Below are 22,435 nucleotides of genomic sequence, written 5' to 3'. Positions count from 1 at the left end.
TCATATTGCCCAACTCCATGTCTCCATCTGTCATTGTGTTTATGTAGTTATGCATGCAGTCTCCATGGCCTCTATGGATAATGACGGAACTACCAAGTATCCATGAGAGAGTCAGGTGAAAACACTGAACATTTTCAAAGCATCTGTGGTAAGGGAAGAAAAATAATGGATATCATGGATATCGTTAACCAACAGATTTCCTTCCTTTTTGAAGCTTTGACATTAAAAGTTTAATGCCATCAATCATTTTGACTGACAAATATTCACACACAAGCATTAAAAAGGATAAGCTAATGATTTTCCAATTCATGCAAACCTCATCTGTAGCCTACTGCACATTGGGGTGCTGCAGCCAAAGTAAAGTTGTGTGTTTATTGACCATCACATTCACCCAAATTAAGTCGCACTTTAACGGATTCAAATCTATGCTGGCCGAACATCTGATGGACATAACATAGTATGTAACATTTATGGTGGGACATTTTTTTTTTTTTCAAATAGGCCTATTACATTGAAATCAACCTCGTTCGGTTGTAAGGAATGAAGGAAGGACTCACAGCTCATGGCGTTGACTCTTTTCCTAAGGAGAGTGTGAGGTGTGTCTCGGTTTAGAGCTCTGTGCTCTGTTAATCAGTGTCAGACGGGTTCAGTAACAGATGATAAAAATACATCGCAGAGGGGAGTGACAACAAATCAAGCCTGCCAATCATTAGTGAACCGAGACCTTGCTGAAACGTAGCAGTAGTGTTTGAGCCAATAATTATTAAAAATAGAGATCAATAGGGATTAAAAATAAAAATCATAGTTGACCATTCTGGATGGAGGATGACCATTAATGATTACAAGAACGACATACAGTAGGAGCCCTTGAGAGAGGCACAAAGGGGCCAGTCAGCCATCCCAAGCCTTGTGATTCAGCCCTGTAGCGTGAGAATGGAACACTTTGCATGAGGAACTGCTGCCTTGATGCCATGCCCAGCAGCAAGAGAGCAAGTCTCAAAACAAATGTAGGAGGCACAAACCGACAAACACACACCACAACTCAACCCTCATGCCTCTAGTCAACCAGTTGACAGGCCATTATAGTATGACACATTTAGCCATTTCAGATACAGTTAGTGACACGTCATGCTATAGGCCTAACAGTTACATTCCTTGTCGTAATATAAATGATAATGGTTACTACCTATCAGTAATTATGAACTGGCTGGTTCGAGCCCTGAATGCTGATTGGCTGACAGCCATGGTATATCATACCGTATACCACGGGTATGACAAAACATTTAGTTTTACTGCTCTAATTACATTGGTAACCAGTTTATAACAGCAAAAAGGCACTTCTGCGATTTGTGATACATGGCCAATATACCACTAGTAGGGCTGTGTCCAGGCATTCTGCAATGTTTCGTGCATGAGAACAGCCCTTAGCCATGGTATATTGGCCATATACCACACCCCCTCGGGTCTTATTGCTTAAGTATAGATCTAAGTTACTGTATCCAAGTATAGATAAAGAAATTACTGGATGTCAACAAATCCGCAAACTTCAGACAGTAAAAATATATAAGTTAGGCTTGCTCTTAAGAGCATTACATTAAAATCACATGGGTTTAACTGCCTCCCTGTTCGCTACATACTTCAGTTTGAGACGGCCACCGTTGCAGTCATTTGAGGTGACGTCAAAACAATTGGTGTTGTACAAAGTCATCAGCGATTGGATCATCTCTAACCAAATCAGAGTATCAAAGCCAATGACAATTTTTTTCAAAATGCTGCTTTACCAACATTTGTTCTGGCTATGACCCAACCCATCGGTTTTTGGGACCAATCAGAACGGTTAGAATGTGTTTGCGTTCACGAAAAGCGTCAGGGAGGTACTCAGAGGCAGACTCATTGCATAGAATAAACTAAGCGACCATGGGAGTGGTGTAGTGTCTGGCTGGTGTAAGGAGTTTGGGTAGCCAGGAAAGTTCACTTCGCCTGCTTTAGAATCAGTTATGGTCATTGACTATCACACTTAGACCGCCTAAACCACAATGACATACAGTAAGATATGAACAACAATTCATATAACCTTGACGAAGTAAATCATTTACGACAGCAACAGGTACAGTAATCATGTGACCGCGTCTGAGGTAAAGGAATGACACACACCCAAGGTATCGATAACGTCTTCACATGCACCTGGAGACTACCAGGAGAAGACGTTCTCCAGAGACGGGCAAGTTTGATAACTACAGTGGCAGGGCAATGCATTCCACACAAACATTTCAAGTGAGGAAATTCCAGCCTGCGAGCTGATGCCAAGTGCCCTGGTATGCTCCAAATCCAGTCGCCTGTGTGCGCCAGTTGGATTTGTTACAGTGCCCTTCCCTGCAGCAGACATGGATATCCGTCCAAATGAAGGGCCTTACCTTACAAGCCTGCTAGTCTTAAGGGCTACAGGGGGGGTCAGTTATGAACATAGAAATAACCTTTTTCCCCTTCCGTTCAAAGTTGAGAGCAACGGTAATTTGTTTTATGAGTACTTCCATTGCATATGAATATTATACTTTACAGTCAGTGCCTCAGTCACAGGGTCAACTTTTTAAGAGCACAAATCCTGCTCGAAAAACACTTGACATCACCGAAAGAGGAACCAGTGGAACTGAAGGCACTGCAAATGGAAAGGTACATCAAATCAGTTAACTGTAATTATCCTTTTAAGTGAATTTTGGAATATTCTCATCTGTGGAACGGATTCCGAAAAGGAGGCAGCTGGTGGATGCTGATGCTACTCCAGTGCAGCGTGAGGAATGAGTTCTCAGCCTATTGAAAACTGACATACCAACCCAATACATTTTCACACAACTGAATTTCTAATAATCTGTACAGCTGCCCTAATTCACAGCAGAAAAACAAACGAGAACAAAATTCTAAATCACTGCCTTGTGATCATGTGTTTATTAGGATTTTTCAACAGATCTCTGCATCTCACAAAATAAAAACTTAAGCTAGAAGAAGTAGGCCATGAGGGTAAGTATAATTCCCTCCAGCAGCTGCTAATGTTGGTCGTAATTCTGCCAGAACCATAAAACGATCCCTGGCAGTTTGACCCTTCCTCACCCGGGACTAGCAGACTAGAAACCACCCAATCAAATGGAGCCAAGGAGTTGATCAGAACATTCCTTCTAGGGCCCCCCAAAAAATAACAAATTATTTGGAACTCATGAGGGGCCGCAGTCACTCACGGGTCTGCGTATCCACACATGCCATCAGTCAGCCCTAGCGTTTTGAGGGCACTAAGCAAAATTGTCACCTTCCGAGCAAAACATTATCTACCACTTGTTTTTTTTTTGTACAATTCTATACATTTTGCCAAAGGGTAGAGATCAATAGGGGCCCATCAGTCGGTAATTCGTTCATGACTACTACAAGTTTAGATTGGTAAGTTAGCTGGCCACTAAACCATACCAAGATTTTTTAAATAAACTGCTGACATGGGTTAATTGAGTGGCTGTCAGAGACTGACAAAATAAAAAAAATGCTGATGCACAACCAAATTTCGAAAATTGCAACTTATCTATTCTAACTCTCAACAGTAAGTTGAGACAGACTGAATCCCCCTCAAAAAAAAGAAGAAATAAATAAAGGAAATTGATCCGGCTGCCAGTTGCCCATCCCTGTTCTAGATCAACAGAATCTTAACAGAGACTTCAAAAACTATATATGGTGGCATCTGTGTAAAGGGAAGAACAGCCAGGAAGACAGACACACACTAATCCTTCAACTCCTCTCACTTCAGTTCCGAGACCAATATCGGAGCACTACTACTGGAATTCAGGGCAGGAAATTCCATTACCTCGATACTCTGATTGGAAAACAAGTTTAAACAAAACTCAGAATTCACTGTAGGGGAAGTAGAAGAAAGACAAAGTTATTTATTGCGGACCAGTCGTGGAATTGTCCAAAGACACCTAAATTCATAAGCTACTGACCTGGCCACTGAGGATCCGTTAAAGAAAGTTAGCTTGATATCACCATGCAGGAACTGTAAAGTGCCATGGAAATAAGCATCAGAAAAATCAATACTGGTAAATTGAGCAGTTGACACCAAGATGTAATTATTTTCCCCAACATGTTCAACACCCGCTTGAGTCTAACAATGACTTTTAGTTGCATGCTGGTTCCAAAAAAGACAAACTATGGCCAGCTGGCAAAGCCAGAGCTTGATGCCATAACAAAATAGCAGAAAACAGGGCCAACGTAGCCTGATTTACAGAAAACTAAGTATGCAGATAATTAACCAATAATTAAAACTCTCCTGACCATGCAAGTAGGCTGCTGGCTACACCAGTTTTCTCAGCTGTAATGTGGCCTGCAGTAGAGCCACTAAGATTCTGGGTCCACATTTGGCTGACTCTATTTTCAAAAATGCCAGTTTTTGGTTTCCTTTGCTGTATCGAAAGTTGCAACATCTTTCCACATGTATGGATCCCTTTCAAGATATTTTCATGTGAGGTTACGATTAATAATGATGAACCTAATGAACCGGTTGGTCAGGAACATTTGCCAGTTCAGGCCAAACACAGCAGTCTATTTGTATTCCAAAAACCATTTCTTAAGGCTTGTGTGACCACAGTCATCATGAGTGCAAACCAGATTTTATTGGTCACATACACATATTTAGCAGATATTATTGCGGGTGTAGAGAAATGCTTGTGCTCCTAGCTCCAACAGTGCAGTAATATCTAACAATTCACAAAAATCTAAAAGTAATTATATATATATATATAAATATATATATATATATATATGTATGTATAAAAATGTTCCATTGTTAAAAGTGACCATTATTAACTTCTCTAGGGTGTGGGACGCCTTACAATTATTTGAGAACATAGCCCAGCAGACAAATCATTACAAACAGTAACCAGCCAAGTAGAAGAGTTACACAAGTCAGAAATAGAGATAAAATTAATCACTTACCTTTGATGATCTTCATATGGTTGCCCTCAGAAGACATTCATTTATTCAATAAATGTTCCTTTTGTTCGATAAAGTCTCTTTATATCCGAAAACCTCAGTTTTGTTCTCGCGTTTTCAGTAATCCACGGGCTCAAACGCAGTCACAACAGGCAGACAAAAAATCCAAATTGTATCCGTAAAGTTCATAGAAACATGTCAAACGATGTTTATATTCAATCCTCAGGTTGTTTTTAGCCTAAACAATCGATAATATTTCAACCCGGACAAGCACGTCGTCAATATAAAAGGTAAACAAGAAAGGCACTCTCTCGGTCGTGCGCATGAAAAAGCTCTGTGACACAGCAGGGTCCACTCATTCAGACTGCTCTTACTCCCTCATTTTTCAGAATACAAGCCTGAAACTATTTCTAAAGACTGTGGACATCTAGTGGAAGGCATAGGAACTACAATTTGAGTCCAAAGTCAATGGATACGGTTTGAATAGAAAACTACAAACTACCTACTTCCTGAATGGATTTTTCTCAGGTTTTCACCTGCCAAATCAGTTCTGTAATACAGACACTATTTTAACAGTTTTGGAAACTTGAGTGTTTTCATTCCAAATCTACCAATTATAGGCTATGCATATCTTCTGGGCCTGAGTAGAAGGCAGTTTAATTTGGGCACGCTTTTCATCCAAAATTCCAAATGCTGCCCCCTACCCTAGAGAAGTTAAAAGTGACCAGTGTTCCATGTACACAACCGGTCAAAATGTGGCCCATGGGTGATTTTATTTGCCCCCCCCAGTTTTAGTAAATGTTACATTTTTATTACTAAAAAAACAAAAGTGATTTGAAATTATTATGTTTGATATTTTTGTCAAATATTATATCCATTTGGGCTTCTTGTGGTCAATTTACAGTCTACAAATGATTTGTAATGTTCTGGCCCCCTGACCATTCCTTCAAGAAAATAATTGGCCTGCGGCTGAATCTAGTTGATGATCCCTGGTCTACAGGTTAATTTGCGTATTTTAGTGGAAATAAATTGCCATTAGGCTTGGGCGGTATACCGGGCTACATGGAAATAGCCACGGAATGGTTTTTCAATACTGTCAAAACTATTTATTTTTAAGTTGTTTTACTTTGTATTATTTGAATATTTGTAGATAAAGTAAGCTTCATAATGTAGTTCCCCAGGACATTTGAGCCAGTCTAAGGCTGACCCCATTTAGTCACTGGTCGATAGGCTGTTGGATGACAGATTATTTTAGTCGAGCAGTCGCAATTATATATATATTTTTAATTATGCAGCACAAGACACCTGACTGATTTTCACCGGTCTCAGAGTACATATCCATTGCAAGGGCATGGCACAATCCATCAATCTAAGACATGATACTGAAATTGTATATGGTTATTTTATGTAAAAATAATGGTGCAACAAATGCGCTTTCTCCGACGTTGGATACAGACGCTGTCTGCGGTGCTGAAAGAATCATAGAACCATTCCCTATGTTGCTATATGCATAACAGTAAAGTTAACAAGCATATCGGAATTGAGAACAATGCGGCAGAGGCAGCAGCAGCAGAGACAAGGAAACAGTCCTTGCCTTAGCCTAATTGTACATGAAAATTGAGAGAAGAAACCCTAATTTAATTACGTCTATAAATCAATAGCCTAACTGTTAAATGTGACTAGTTTAAGGAAACTAGTCGTATGTCGAGCGTCTCTACTTGACAGGAGTATTTGACAGAGGCATTTCAACTTCATTTTTATAGATTTTTTTATTAAAAATGCACTTTTGGTAGAAATGCCTTCTGGAATATGTAAACTTTCATGAGCCTTAAACTTGTTTGGCACATGTAAATACAAATAAAATCAAGAGCCTAGTTGGTTAAGCCACGGAAAGACAGGAACCTTCCCGTTAGTCATGATTGGCTGAGATAATGATGGGCTGGACATTCCAAGAGATGTTCAGATTGGTCTGCCATGTAGCATGCTTCTGTCTATAGCATGAGCTGCTCAGTATGTGTAGGTAATCCTTTCTGACGCAGCTATTTTTTTAAAGAAAAGCAGTGTGATCGCTAAGGAGATGGCAAAAATTCAGATGTTTGATTGCAAATGCGGAGGGAGTCAAAAAAGAACACAGAAAGCTGGTGTATAAAACACCTCTCTACAGATTTCATCTTCAAACTAAGGGCAACCATGGCATTTGTGACAGAGGAGAAACATTCATCCATGTATACGGGTAAGAGTCTAGCTCGCTACATTTTTGAGATAAGTTTCTAATTTGGTCAGAAAGTATAGCTAGCTATGCTAGCTAACGTTAGCTGGCTGGCACGCTAACGTTACATGTATGATCTGTGTAGTAATATTATTTGTATCTCAGAGCCATTGCATGGCTAGTTATAGCCTAATGTTGGCTAGCTAACATTGAACCTAATTGGTGGTTAGCATTAGCTACCTGTAGATTCATACAGGGTAGTTCATTATGAGCTGGGATTATGGTTCATTGTTTAGCAAGCTAGGTATGCAAGTAACCCTTTCACTGTACTGTTTACACCTTCTGTATCCTGCGCATGGAATCAAAGATTATTTGTCACATTTGATGTAGTGTGTGTTTATGAAACGGTAATGTGAACAACATGACCTGCACCAAAGTCAAATTAGGATATAATGCTAGGCCAACGAGACAGTGCCCAGGTTCTAAAATTATCTGGTAGAACACCCTGCTTTTATTTCATCACACTCACAACCGAAAGCTATTTTCTGTAATTAGCTAGCCATTAACGTGTAAATAATGACCTTGTTTTCAGTTTATTTTCCTGTAATAATGAATACAAATCCACTAAAAAGTTAAGACGTTGTCAGCTATAGGACATGGACATTATGTGAACTGGCTGGCCAGCTAACTTCATGTTAGCTAGCTAACTAGCTAGAAACAAACCAAAATATTGTTCAGAAAGTTGCTTTAAGTTGCCTGGTTTGCTAGATTAGTGTGTGTCAATCCGTTTTAAAAAATGTAGTATATTTTAAACGCCAATAAACCCGTTATACTATTTTGGACCACCAGACTGCTGATGTCATCCAGCCTGTCGTTTTTGTGTTTAATACTTTTTCATAACGTCAAATTTGATGTTGGACGACAATAGAATGTTAACTGTCTTTATAAATAATCCATATCTGCAGAAAGAAGACAGATCTTACTTCTGTTGCCTGTTTAAATGTGTTTAATAGCCTACTGATTCCGTGAGCACCAAGCCAAGGCTGCAATTGTTGTTGTTTTTTAAGTGTTAGAACAGACTGGTGTTACTTATAATTTATTAAGCAATGTTTACACTACTCCAAACAAGCAGAAAAATAAATATAATCTAACAGCACAGGTTTGTCACATATGTACGCAACTCTCGCTCCCATAACCTCTTTTCTTAATCTCCTTCGTATTGTTACAATCATAATAAATTAATTTTGTCATTAGTAAGCTTTGTATAGTATCCTTGTATAACCACCATCGAGCTGTAGGCCTAAGACCACGTTCTGTTTATTTTTAATACTATAACTTAGGCCTATATTTCAATATACTGTATCAATGATTAATTTGTTCATGCCATCTCACAGCATAGGAGACATTCCTGCTTTGAAATGCAATCAAGCATTTTAGTTTAACAAAAGGGAGCTTTGAATAATTAGCCTAAACAATAAATATAAAGCAATTCACAAATGCATGCAACTGCTCAGTCTGCTGTAATAAAGGTGTTATATACCTTGTTTTTCTCATTAGACCAGACTCTCCGGTGCACTTATTTAGTGCTGTTTACACTGTTCCAAATAGTCATACATACATACATACATACATACATACATACATACATACATACATACATGTATACACAGGTTACTATATACACTGCTCAAAAAAATAAAGGGAACACTAAAATAACACATCCTAGATCTGAATGAATGAAATATTCTTATTAAATACTTTTTTCTTTACAACAAAATCACACAAATTATCAATGGAAATGTATCAATCCATGGAGGTCTGGATTTGGAGTCACACTCAAAATCTAAGTGGAAAACTACACTACAGGCTGATCCAACGTTGATGTAATGTCCTTAAAACAAGTCAAAATGAGGCTCAGTAGTGTGTGTGGCCTCCACGTGCCTGTATGACCTCCCTACAATGCCTGGGCATGCTCCTGATGAGGTGGCGGATGGTCTCCTGAGGGAGATGTGCTCAATTGGATTCAGGTCTGGGGAACGGGCGGGCCAGTCCATAGCATCAATGCCTTCCTCTTGCAGGAACTGCTGACACACTCCAGCCACATGAGGTCTAGCATTGTCTTGCATTAGGAGAACCCAGGCCCTATTGGTCACATGCATGTGATGCTTACATGTTTCACGTAAAGACAGCAAGAGTTGAGGGAATAAGGAACGTTACTCATTAACAAATTATGGATTTCGGTAAAAGAAATTAAGCCAGAAACAAGAAACTAAATGGCTGAAATTGTCACAAGCTTCAGCACAGACAGCGCAATAAAAACTTGCTGTGCTGCCTTTTCGCTGCAGTGAGGAGGAAAATAAGTGTTAGGTAATAAATAAAACACATTTCAAGAGCACCAGTAAAATAACAGTAGAAAGGAAAGCAGACATAAAATTGTCAATCCATCTTTCATACTTGCTCAAACTGTTTAAAAAAAATTTTAAAAAAAAATGTTTTTTTAAATAAAATTAATATTAAAAACACACCCACTCAGAAACATTTCATCTGGAAGAATGCAATATTATGCCTAAACATTAATTTCAGTCCAAAAAAGGATGCACTAATCCCCACATTTTCCCTTTAAAATCCAATTATAGGCCATTTCGAAAATCACATTGGAGATATGTCAAATGTCTGAGGCAATAGGAAAAATTAGTCAACTGTGTCTTGCTTATTAACAAACTGTTGATAATTTCGCAATATATGTAGAAATTCCTTTCGATGGGAAAGCCTGTTGCAGGACTGTACTCCCTATGAACTCAGAGAAAATGCCCATCTCCAAACATTTCACTGAGAACCAAATACTCTGTTAGCTTAGGACAAAACCCAATATTTAAAAAATATATAAAAAGGGGTGTAAATCTTAGAGCAGGGGGTTCTTAAACTTTTTCAGCCTGGGACCCAAATGACAAATTCTGTGTGTTCCTGGGATACATGCTTAGTTAAACATGCAACCATACGATCGGTACATTTCAATGCCCAAATGCCTAAAACAAATACAAAAATGAAATATCCATATAAAGAGAGGTTTTTTTTAAATGGGGGAAAAAAACACTTAAATATCTGTCTAGGTTGAAACTGTTGCTGTTAAAATAGAAGAAATGATTTTCACTTTGAAGTAGAACAAACTGATTGATCACATCACAGATGTAGACCAGAAAACACACACAGTCCTAATGAGAGGTGTGTGGCTGGTTGAAGTTTTCAACAAGCATGTCTATTCTGGGCTCAGTATGACAGTGCAACACTGAGGTCATGCTCAGCATTGAGATGGTTTCTGTACTTGTTTTTTTAAGTACGCCAGTTGAGAACACTGACTCGCAGGTATGTGGTGCCAAACTGGATTAGAACAGTCAGTCAGACCGCTTCCTGCTGTAGAAAAGACACCTAGAACTGTGTAAGTGTGTATGCCTCAAAAAGCATCTTGCTTCAAACAGTTATTCCAGTTCAGAATAAAAAGTATTACTTGTATTTTACCAGCAAAAACTTGTTTTCAACAATTATTTCTACAGTAAGATGTACAAGAGGCCTGATCATTTTTAATCTTCAAAAGTACTGTTACTTCATATGTACTGTTATCAATAGCTAGCAAGCTTGCTTTGGCTAGCATTACTAGCTAGCTATTAGCTGTGTACAAGGGGATTGTTTGAAAGAGAAACACACAGCTACTACTATGAGAGATCGTACTCCCTTACTTCTGCTTATCACCCATTATAAAATGACAACAATGCCTTGCTAGAGCGCTGGGCCAGTAACCGAAAGGTTGCTGGATCGAATCCCTGAGCTACTCACTGTTCCCCGGTAGGCAGTCATTGTAAATAAGAGCTTGTTCTTAACAGACTTGCCTAGTTAAATTAAAGGTTTCATTTAAATAAAACATTTCAAAATGAAAATTAAATTATGCCCTGTTCTGAAAGAACTCCCTGGGTTTACTGCCCTGCTGTAGATATTTGGTAAGGACATGTCATTTTAATTTGTTTGTTTTGAGCACTTCCCCCACACCAAACACATTGTGGGCACTCCTCATTATTTCTCAAAAGTTTGTATGAAACCAAGAGAGAAACTCATCGCTGTATTTGCATTTCATGAAGATGTGTGCGTATTAAGAGCTTGTGGATAGTAGTAATTAATTAAATAATCATACATTTATGCTGACATCACGACCCACCATTAATGGCCGCAGACCCATATTTTAAGAAAAGCTGTTTTAAAGATATTCTGACAAACGTACCATGAGCCCTCACATTGTGACATATGATGAGAGCGCGATACAAAAACAGCAAGTCAAAACTAATTGTGTCCATTTTAAATCTCTGAAAGAGCAGCAGCTTGAGCAAACACAGCACAGAAGCTAAATATACTTGTTTGCTCAAGTGCTTAATGAGCAATGACATATTACCCTTTAAATTCTAGCCTCTGCTGTTGTACATACAGTCAATAAATGTGCAGTTATGTACTGTCGCATCCGTCCTCCCCCAGTATCAATGCTCCTGATACACAGTGAAAGACAATTTATGCTTGATCCGTTAAATGTGGCCGGAGGCTTCGTATGGAGGGTGTGCAGAAGCCAAATCAAGCTACGTACCGTGTCAACATGCACCTCTCAGATTTTGTAACAAATGCGGAGGGCTCCATATAGCTACGCATTGACATGGTTGGTCGATGGTAGGTGGGGGTATAAACACAAACTTAATTCCTTGACGACAGCTTTGCGCAACAGCTTTATGCGCGACTTCTGTAGAGGACGTATCACCGTAAATGCTGTAGGGCCACTGCAGTGGACGGATTGACCATGCAGAGCCTTTAAGAGTAGCAAAGGCCAAGGACTCAAATTCTGGGTGGAGCAAGGAGAACTCGGAGGGGCTGATGTGTTTGTGCTGAAAAAAAGGTCTGAGACAGCAAAGCAACAGAGCAAAACAGTTCTGTACATGTGGCCTCCCGACTGACAACACACCCTGCCTACTCGATTCATTAATAAATGAGTGCATTTGCAAGAAAGCAACGGCATGCAACAAGTTCAGAGCTTGAAAAAAAAAAGGAAAAAAAAGTAGCATGTCTCCTTCAGAGGCATTCCGTGCTTTCCTTTTTATAATAGACTAAGCAACAAAGCTTGGAATTGTGTGAAACTGAACCGAAAAAAAATCTGTATAAAACTAACACGTGATTAATGTAATGCACCAAACAGGTTAAGACAATTATCATGGCATACAAAGGCATCTCTAAAAGAACAGATTCAGGGATGTCGAATGTTGAAATAAAAATCTATTTATATTCTTAAAATCCATACTTATTCATAAATCATTAACCATTCAAAAGTGCACAATCGCCTAGATTAAATCCATGGGTCATGAGTAACCTACCTGCTGAAGCCGACAGGAAAAGATGAGCTCGACATCCCTGATCCAGTCGCGTATCCGTTGCCTCTGTTCCAGCTGTCACTGACCGAGGGCAGTGGGGGATACAGGCCAAAGACAGGCTTCTGATCCTGCTGAAGACTCACTGCCGTCGAGGTGTTTGCTCCATAGGGGTAACTCGGCCCGCTGATGGAGCCCGCCGAGTTGTGGGTACTAGGCAAGTCCAGGCTGGATATCTGACAATAGCTCCGACGATCATTCTCTTGCTTGATGACCCCTGGGGTGCAAAGTTGGATGAAGGAGGTGTCAGCATCCTCCTCCGTCTTGATGACAGGCATGGAGACACCTGGCTCCAGAAGCTGCTTCTGCGGGTCCGCGCTGTCCACATTTGTACAGTTTCCCCCATTGCTACAGTCTATGGGCTTGGTTTCCATGTTGCCGTCCTCGAGCAGGACATCCTCCACTGACAGGGAGGAAAGGAAAGCAGCCTCGTCAGACACATAAAACTCATTCAGGTCAGACAGAGAGCCATGCAAGTCCAAATCCTGCAGAATGTCCATTGTATTGTCGCCAAGGAGCCTCTCGTTGACATCCAAGTCCTTCTGTGACTGTCCAAAGCTGACTGACCCCATGTCAAGCCTGTCTTTATCCATGGGTGAGAAGTTCTCCGTTTTCAGAGAGAAAAGGTCATGAGGGCGTCCAAATACAGAGCTCCCTGGGGTGTTGGATCGATTCAAATCTGCAATACTCGCCTCCAACAGAGCAAAGTTCTCAAACAGCTGTTGGTTCTGCTGCGATTTCTGTGGCTGCTGCATTCTAAGGGCCTTCTCCATTACCTTCACTTCAGCCTCCTCTATAGTGAGTCCCCCTGTGGAGAGCTCCATCTGAGTCGTAGTGACATTCAGTCCGTTGGCGGAGTCTCTGGCTGGTGGCTGGGGTCTGGAGCCTGGCAGATGCATCAGGGAGGTTGATGTGGTGGACTTGGAACCACCTGTGTCACCCGAGAAGCTTCCGTCTACACTGCTCTCTGAGAGTTTACCGAAAGCCAAGCCCTTGTCCTTGCTGTGTTTCAGTCCACCTGGATCCATATCTTGATCCTGTTTGACACACAGAGGAATGCAAGCACTGGTTTAGAAAATGCTTGTAATTAAATTCATAAAACCAACAGAATTATAATTCAAATGCACACCAACGTTATAGGTATAAAAAAATAAAACATGTCTGAATAGAAATGGGTACTGTGTTATTTACAAATGTTCCTATACAATGCAATAATTTAAATCTCTAAACCACAATATGATCACACCTCTGTTGGCTTCGTGACTGACTTAATATGACAGCAACAGTAAACATGTCATCCCGCACGAATGATGCAGTTTCTACCTTTGTGCCAATTGAGATATCACATGACTAACAAATTTCAGTTATTGTGTGTGACCAAGATTATCCATTATCTTGACAAGATACTCAAGTGGCAGCTCTAACAATAACAAGAAATGTCTTCAAATATGGAAGGTAGGAGGCAAGATCAGGTGTAACTATTCTATCCAATGGGAGGGCAGATAAGCATGTGAACAACAGGCACAACTCAAAAATAAAGTACACAACTCAGATTTTAAGTGATATAAACACCTCCTGCAGGAGAAGACAGATTTGGGCCCAGTTACCCCTCTCGCTTTGCCTCTTCCTCTCTGGTGTGACTCACAAATTTCAGTTAATTACTGGAGCCCCACAGGGGTGCGTGCTCAGTCCCCTCCAGTTCACCAACGACTGCATGGCCAGGCACAGCTCCAACCCAATCATTAAATTTGCCGACGACACAACAGTGGTAGGCCTGAACACCAACAATGACGAGACAGCCTATAGGGAGGTGGTCAGAGACCTGGACGGGTGGTGCCAGAATAACAACCTATCCCTCAACATAATCAAGACAAAGGAGATGATTGTGGACTACAGGAAAAGGAGGACTGAGCATGCCATCGTTCTCATCAACGGGGCTGTAATGGAGCAGGTTGAGAGCTTCAGGTTCCTTGGTGTCCACATTACCAACAAACTAGAATGGTCCAAACACACCAAGACAGTTTGTGAAGAGGGCATGACAAAGCCTATTCTCCCTCAGGAAACTTCAAAGATTTGGCATGGGTCCTCAGATCCTCAAAAGGTTCTACAGCTGTAACATCAAGAGCATCCTGGCTGGTTGCATCACTGCCTGGTACGGCACCTGCTCGGCCTCCGTCCGCAAGGCACTACAGAGGGTAGTGCGTACGGCCCAGTACATCACTGGGGCAAAGCTGCCTGCCATCCAGGACCTCTACACCAGGCAGTGGAAGAGGAAGACCCTAAAAAGTGTCAAAGACCCCAGCCACCCTAGTTATAGACTGTTCTCTCTACTACCGCATGGCAAGCGGTACCGGAGCACCATGTCTAGGACCAAAAGGCTTCTCAACAGCTTTTACCCCCAAGCTATAAGACTCCTGAACAAGTAATCAAATGGCTACACGGACTATTTGCATTGTCCGCCACCCCACCTTTACGCTATTGCTACTCTCTGTTAATCATATATGTATAGTCACTTTAACCATACCTACATGTACATACTACCTCAATTAGCCTGACTTACCGGTGCCTGTTTATAGCCTCGCTTCTGTTATTTTTCACTGTTGTTTTTATTTCTTTACTTATCCATTGTTCACCTAATGCCTATTTTTTTTACTTAAAAATCACACTGTTGGTTAGGGCCTGTATGTAAGCCTTTGACAGTAAGGTGAAATACCTGTTGTACTCTACACGCGTTACAAATAAACTTTGATTTGATTGAATTACTAAAGCTCCCGCCTTGGGCCAATCAGAGTATTTTTTTTTTTAAATCCCAGATCTATGGCAAGATGCATCATTCACCTAAGTTTCCTCAAAATCAGGCAAGTGCTGTCAAATATCGCGTCTGACTAATGAACGGACACAGACCGATCCACAGTCCCCTCCCCGATTTAATAGTTGGGGACAATACTGCAATGTTGTAGCTACATGGGTTTTTACTGTCAAGATGGCTACCAATAAACTAGTAAAAAGACCTCGAATCCTGAAAACAGAGGTGTAGGCTATAATGTAGAACTTTGAAAGAGTGTTAACCTTAATACGGTATCACAACCGGCCATAACTGGGAGTCCCATAGAGCGGCACACAGTTGGCCCAGCATTGTCCGGGTTTGGCCGTCATTGTAAATAAGAATTTGTTCTTAACTGACTTGCCTAGTTAAATAAAGGTTCAATTTCTTTTTTTATATCTAATAACAAAAACGGTGATAAACAGAAAGTCACAGATTGGAAGCATGCCAAGTGCAAGTCTTCAGACTGGCATTCCCAGGCTTTGCCTGTATTTTAAAGAAGGACCCCTTTACTAGAATACATAACTTAGCATGACCTTCAACTAGCTTAAATTCAAACATTGCTAAATGCTTTTCCCCCATAACCATTGAAAATATATCAGACATATATCATACTTAATGCTATTTCTTCAATAATGTTCGCTGTGACTGTAACAAGCTAACTGATATATTATGCCTATTCACTGTGGTTATTAAAGAATGGCTATTTTTCTTAAGCAGGTCACTCTGAACACTCAATCTTACTTTAAGCAGATAGCCTAGCGGAGTGTTGGGCCTGTTACCGAAAGGTGAAAAGAATGATCTTCCGTTCTGCCCTTGAGCAAGGCAGTTATTCCTCAACAACTGCTCCCAGGGCACCGATGACATGGATGTCGATTAAGGCAGCCCACGCACATCTCTGATTCGGAGAGGTTGTGTTAAATGCGTAAGACATTTTGGTTGAACGAATGCATTCAGTTGTGCAAATGACTAGGTATCCCCTATCATTTTCTTGTAGGTTGGATAGCTGACTTAGAATATGTTGTTGTTGCCTTGTGAAGCATTCTAAATGAATGTAGAGCCTATCGAACTCTTCCTATGGCTCTATACTCCAAAAATGTTGATTTGAAATCAAACCATGACTGAGGTTAAAGTGCACACTGTTAGCTTTAATTTGAGGGTATTTTCATCCATATTGAGTGAACCGTTTTTGAACATCGGCTCCCCATTTTAGGTGACCAAGATTAATTGGGACAAATTCACATATATGTATTAAATTAGTCAAAAGTGTTTGGTCCCACATTCATAGCATGCAATGACTACATTGAGCTTGTAATGCCACAAATGTTTATTTTGGTTGTGTTTATTTTGTGCCTAATAAAAATTAATGGAAAATAATGTACTGGCATTTTTATTGTAAATAAGAATATGTTTCTAACCATTTCTACATTAGTGTAGGATGCTACCATGATTATGGAAAATCCTGAATGAATCATGAATAATGATGAGTGAGAAAGTTAGACGCACAAATATCATACCCCCAAGACATGCTAACCTCTCACCATTACAATAGAGGTTTGCATTTTTCTCAGGTATGATATTTTTTTTTCTCACTCATAATTATTCATGATTCATTCAGTATTATCTTTGATCATGGTAGCATCCACATGAATATAGAAGTGTTTAGAAACATTTATTCTTATGTACAATAAAAGTGACTCCAAAAAGACAATACATTATTTACCATTAATTTCTAATTGGGCACAAAATTATCTGAAACAACCAAAACAAACAGCAAATTCATCCAACAAATGTGTTGTCACAAGCTTGATGTAGTCATAGTGAGCTAGGAATATGGCACCAAATATTTAACTTATTACTTTAATAAACATTTAAGTGAATGTGTCACAATACCTTTTGTCCCCTAAAATGGACTACGTACAAAAAGTACTGTAATTTCTAAACGGTTCACACGATATGGATGAGTCTGCACTTTAACCTCATAGTCATTGTTTGATTTTAACTCCAAACCTTGAGTATATTGAGCCAAATAAATATTTTTTTTAAATGCTTCGCTGTATCTGTAATAATTACGGAGGGCACTGTATCTATACATAACAGAAAGTATGTTGTTCTCGGATTTGATGTTCGCTCATTTAATGTTTATATTTCATCTGAAAACGTTACCTTTAACTAAACATCCTCGTTCAGTTCAATCACTATTTTTATACCAGCGGCACATCATCTCTTATGTCCATAGCCGTTATTATTGATTGATCTTAGAATCTCACATTCTACATAAAACAAAACAAAAATCAGAATACAAGTGTAATTTAGCTACAAATAAAATGGAGCGCTCTGGCTTTAACATTTATCTGGCCGTCTGTGATTGGGCGCAAAAACGGTTTAGTGTATCACAGTAATGTCCATTTGTACTAGCTAAACGAAGCGCCGCAGTGGTGCAACCTGTTGGCTGCGACCGGCAATTGCATCAAGTCAAACAGGAGAAAGTGATTATCAGACCTTAATTAAAAACAAAAGTACGTCTATTAAGCTTAGCTAGTATGGCTAATGAAATCATCAATGGGCTCAGGGGTCGACAGTGATATAATGCTCTAACAGCACTGAGTCGCCTCATTTTACACTGATATGGTGGGCGTCGAACTACAGAAGCAATAGCACAGGGATCACACTACCTTATAGCTAAATTATTCCACAATAAAATACATGCTAAACTTATGCTGTAACGTTATATACAGGATGCATGGCAGGCAGATATAACTAGTTTAATAATTTAAGATCACTTTTTTTTTATTTTTTAAATACAACAAATAAGATGCAATCAAAAGACACATTTGATTACATGACTAGCTAATGTTACCTGTATCAAAACTTGGGAGTTTTCCAAGCTAGTTCATCTCCAGTTCGAGTTTGCTGGAATTATGAGATCTACGGTTTCCGAACAGTCTTCAAAGCCAATATTTATCGTGCAACGTTAGCTGAATGGCTTTCTACTTTCCACGCGAGACGGAAATATAGCAAACGTTAGCTAGTTAAAAACCCTTGACATAGCCATTTCGTGCGCTGTTATTCCCCTGATCACTTAATCTAACAAATCTAAATATCTGGGGATGTCAAACATTAAAAGAAAGTAGCTGCCGTCAAAATTAGCCATGTACGTTTGCTAGCAATGCACCGAATTCAGCTTGCTAGCTAGATGTAAATCAGACATTAAGCACAAGAAAACATGAATTCGCTATAAAAATTCAAGGAGAATATAAGCATTGACATTACCAAAAGCTTGCTATGATGCAGTACAATAACGTTAGAACAATCATTGACCGTTAAATAATATCATAGCTAGCTACATATTAGCTTGTGCACATACATGTAGCAAACTGAGTCCGGGCAGCTAGTTTGACACTTCAGGGTAAACGCCCCTCTAAAGACAAACAGGACTGAACTCGAAAAATCTGTCAAAAACACACGTCCACTTGACTATCGAATCAATTTAGAGATAATAAACTTATCAAGTAAACAAGCAAACTTGAAAAGAAAAGATTTTTTTTTTTAAACACACGTTTTTAAAGTTTGTTCGATTACTTGCAACGTTACCTCGCTTTCACAAGTTTCGCCAAACTCGCCCACACAATGGCAGCTAGCTAACGTTACGTAACTACCTTTCAAAACGCTAACTTTTTTATTAACGTTTGTCAATAATTGCTAGTTATAACACACGACTGAGTGAGTAAAAAAACAAACAAAGTTGAGCCCACAAAGTATAAAATGTAATTTACGAATGACAACCCATTGCGAAGACCGTGCCTAACCAACAAGTACGATAAAACATTTTAAAAAAGTACAAACGAAGCGCGTCCCACTGAATTAAAATACAAGGAAACTTTCTAGACTACGTCCTCGACGCGCGTTCCACGCGACACTGCAGTATGTGAAGGCAGCTATCTAAATTACAAACTAAAAACGCGGACAAAATTTGTCACAATTTTGCGAACATCAAGCCAAAGCACGGCAAATTGTGCCTGACGTGCAGAATTTCAATGGCGCAGCACAGTCCGTAGATAGACGGAAGAAAGGCACGTTGACAGCCACCGACCTCTCTGGAAATAAACACATATGACAGCTGGCTCTGGAACGCCGTTTCCCTTCGCTCTGCTCAGAAAGAGTATCTACATATCTGGAAAAAAATGTATCCGATTCGGTGAAATACAATATTCGATAAACGCGATGTCTTCATTCAAACATAATATTATTGCGAGACTTTGAACCGCCCGTAAAAAAAAAACGGACTAATTTACTAAGAACAAACATGCGCAGAGAGAGGCTCTCATGTATGCCAATGATTCATAACACTGAAGAGAAAAGAAGGCATCTTCGCGTCTATAAAGTAACAATAATCCAATTAATTAGCATGTAGGTTGATGAATGCAATGACTGTCTTCCATTAATATTTAAACTTTGAGGAACTTGTCTAGATTAGCCTAATTATACAAAATAACAGTACATTTAACTATACATGTACAGTAACATCCTTGATAGGCAAAGGTTTGTATGGCTGTGTTTAGACAGGGAGCCCAATTCTTACATTATTTTTTACTAATTGGTCTTTTGACCAATCAGATCAGCTCTGAAAAAGATGCAATGTAAAAATATCTGATGTGATTGTTCAAAAGACCAATTCATGGAAAAAAAATATCAGAATTGGACTGCCTGTCTAAACGTAATCAGCGTGTCACAGCCCAATTCTGATCTTTTGCCCCTAATTGGTGTCTTGACTAATCAAAACAGATATTTTCCCAATAATTGGGCAAAGATCAGAATTGTACTGCCTACACCCTACTAAAAGGCCTTAATTTTAATGACAATAGTAACGATGGTTACTTCATTTATAAAGTGCTCATACATGGTAGGCTGCTCTGTTCGTGCATGGAAACTCACATTAACCATTTGTAATATTGAAAGCTTGTGGATTATGCATCTTGGCAATTAATTGACTAATCTAGTCTGAGGAAGTTTTTACTTAATTAGTAAATCGACACACCACAGTCATTTAGGGACACTGTAGGTGGAACTGTATCACCATAAAGATCTGTGGTGAACAGTACTGGAAATGTTGGCAGCTGTGCTGTGACCTCTCAACAACTTGAAATTAGTCATACTAAAATATGTTTATCAAAATAAACTACTCATAATTTCCCACAACACGTACATTAAAAAGGCTGAATGAGGTCCCAAAGGGCTAAAGATGAACTGCATCATTCAGGATGCATACACCAAGTGTACAAAACATTAGGAACACCTGCTCTTTCCAGGACATCAGTTGAAGCAAGGTGAAAGCTCTTATTGATGTCACTTGTTATATCCACTTCAATTAGTGAAGATGAAGGGGAGGAGACAGGTTAAAGAAGGCTTTTTAAACTTTGAGAAAACTAAGACATGGATTGGATCTAATCTTGGTAAAGAAAAAGGAAAGATTGGTCAGAAGTCAGTGATATAAGGAAACTGGTTGACAATTAATTTGGTTGAAGTTTTTATGCTTTTTTACCACTTTTTCCAGATGGATCCAAGGACCCAGATATTGGAGCACAGGAGCAGGTGTTTACCTTCCTGGATTTGATCTGCAGATATGTAGAAGACTAACAGATGAACTGTCAGTATACTCAGTTGAACTGTTGCCGATAATAGTTGCCCTACAGTGGGTGGAGGACATACATGTTAGAATTAGAACCTGTTAGAATTATTCTTTGTCTGTATTGAATAGTTTATCATCTGGTAAATCTAATAGGTGTGATCTACTATTGGAGATATTAATGTTATTATGGAGAATTGAGAGAATGTGTGTAGTAGTGAGATTCTGCTGGGTCCCAGCACATTCGGGTGTGGGAGGGAATGGCATTGTAGACCAGTTAGATAAAAGCGCTTTGAAACAAGAGAATTGATATTAATGTTCCACTGGGTAGAGGTGAAGACAAATATAAGATCGGAGCCAATTTGATCATGTATAGCAGAAGCGATGGGACTCTGAGCACAAAGGCTGGCATTTTATATGCCCTCCAAAGAAAGGTCGGTGGACCAAGATTCAAGTGTCAGATTAGGAAGGAAGAGGTGGTGTTTGCTCGATTGCACTTAGGACATTGTACATTGAACTCGTCATTACCTCTGGTTGGCAAGCATGTGAGTGGTTTGTGTCTGGAGTGTATGTTTGATGAAACGGTGGAGCATGTGTTATTATATTGTTGTAAGTATGTTAAAGAGAGGGAAAGATTGAAGTGTAGGGTTATTGAGGTTGGATGGGGTTTGGGGGTTTGGAAGGGATTTTGGGGAAGGGGAAGGATCTATTAGAAGTTATTAGGGCTCTTTTTTATTTTCTCAGAAGTACTGAGTTAGGATCTCGAAATGTTGTTAACTGTGATTGACAACACACTCCAGCACAGTAGGTGGCGGCATGCACCTTTAACGTTAGATTGCGGGCCGCCATTATATCATAAAAGAAGAAGACGAAGCCATGGATTGTGTATGTGTGACATTCAGGAGGTGAATGGGCAAAACAAAAGATTTAAGTGCCTTTGAACGGGGTAGGTGCCAGGCGCACTGGTTTGAGTGTATCAAGAACTGCAACGCTGCTGGGTTTTTCAAGCTCAACAGTTGCCCGTGTGTATCAAGAATAGTCTACCACCATAAGGACATCCAGCCAACTTGACACAACTGTGCCTTGGAGTCAACATCAGCCAGCATCCCTGTGGAACACTTTCGACACCCTTGTAGAGTCCATGCCTCAACGAGTCTAGGCTGTTCTGAATGAAAAAGGGGGCGCAGCTCAATATTAGGAAGGCATTCCTAATGTTTTGTACACATGTCAAGGCTATCTTTTTGGCTGCGTTTAGACAGGTAGTCCAATTGTGATCTTTTTCACGAATTGGTATTTTGACCAATCAGAACCGCTCTGAAAAAGATATGATGTGAACGGTCAATAGAAACAAAGCATCG

At 39.7% G+C, this 22,435-nt stretch overlaps 1 protein-coding gene across 4 annotated transcripts in view; it reads right to left on the bottom strand.

The window, feature by feature from the left end:
* The window catches only part of LOC139418007 (glucocorticoid receptor), a 108,962-nt gene extending 89,160 nt beyond the window's left edge, over positions 1-19,802 (bottom strand). Inside the window, exons 1-2 of one of the 4 annotated variants that reach the window (XM_071167083.1) lie at positions 18,312-19,802; positions 12,574-13,664 (exon numbers count right to left, since the gene is read on the bottom strand). In XM_071167083.1, coding sequence (XP_071023184.1) covers positions 12,574-13,655 — 1,082 coding nt within the window. In that variant the 5' untranslated portion in view covers positions 13,656-13,664; positions 18,312-19,802. The remainder of the gene's footprint in view (positions 1-12,573; positions 13,665-18,311) is intronic. The other 3 variants (XM_071167084.1, XM_071167085.1, XM_071167086.1) reach the window with 3 other exon arrangements.
* Positions 19,803-22,435: the final 2,633 nt, after the last annotated feature.

The sequence above is a fragment of the Oncorhynchus clarkii genome, chromosome 10 (genome assembly GCF_045791955.1).
Source record: "Oncorhynchus clarkii lewisi isolate Uvic-CL-2024 chromosome 10, UVic_Ocla_1.0, whole genome shotgun sequence".
In the NCBI taxonomy this organism is placed as follows: Eukaryota; Metazoa; Chordata; class Actinopteri; order Salmoniformes; family Salmonidae; genus Oncorhynchus; species Oncorhynchus clarkii.
The sequence above is the reverse complement of the archived record's forward strand: the minus strand, read 5'-3'. Positions and strand labels throughout refer to the sequence as shown.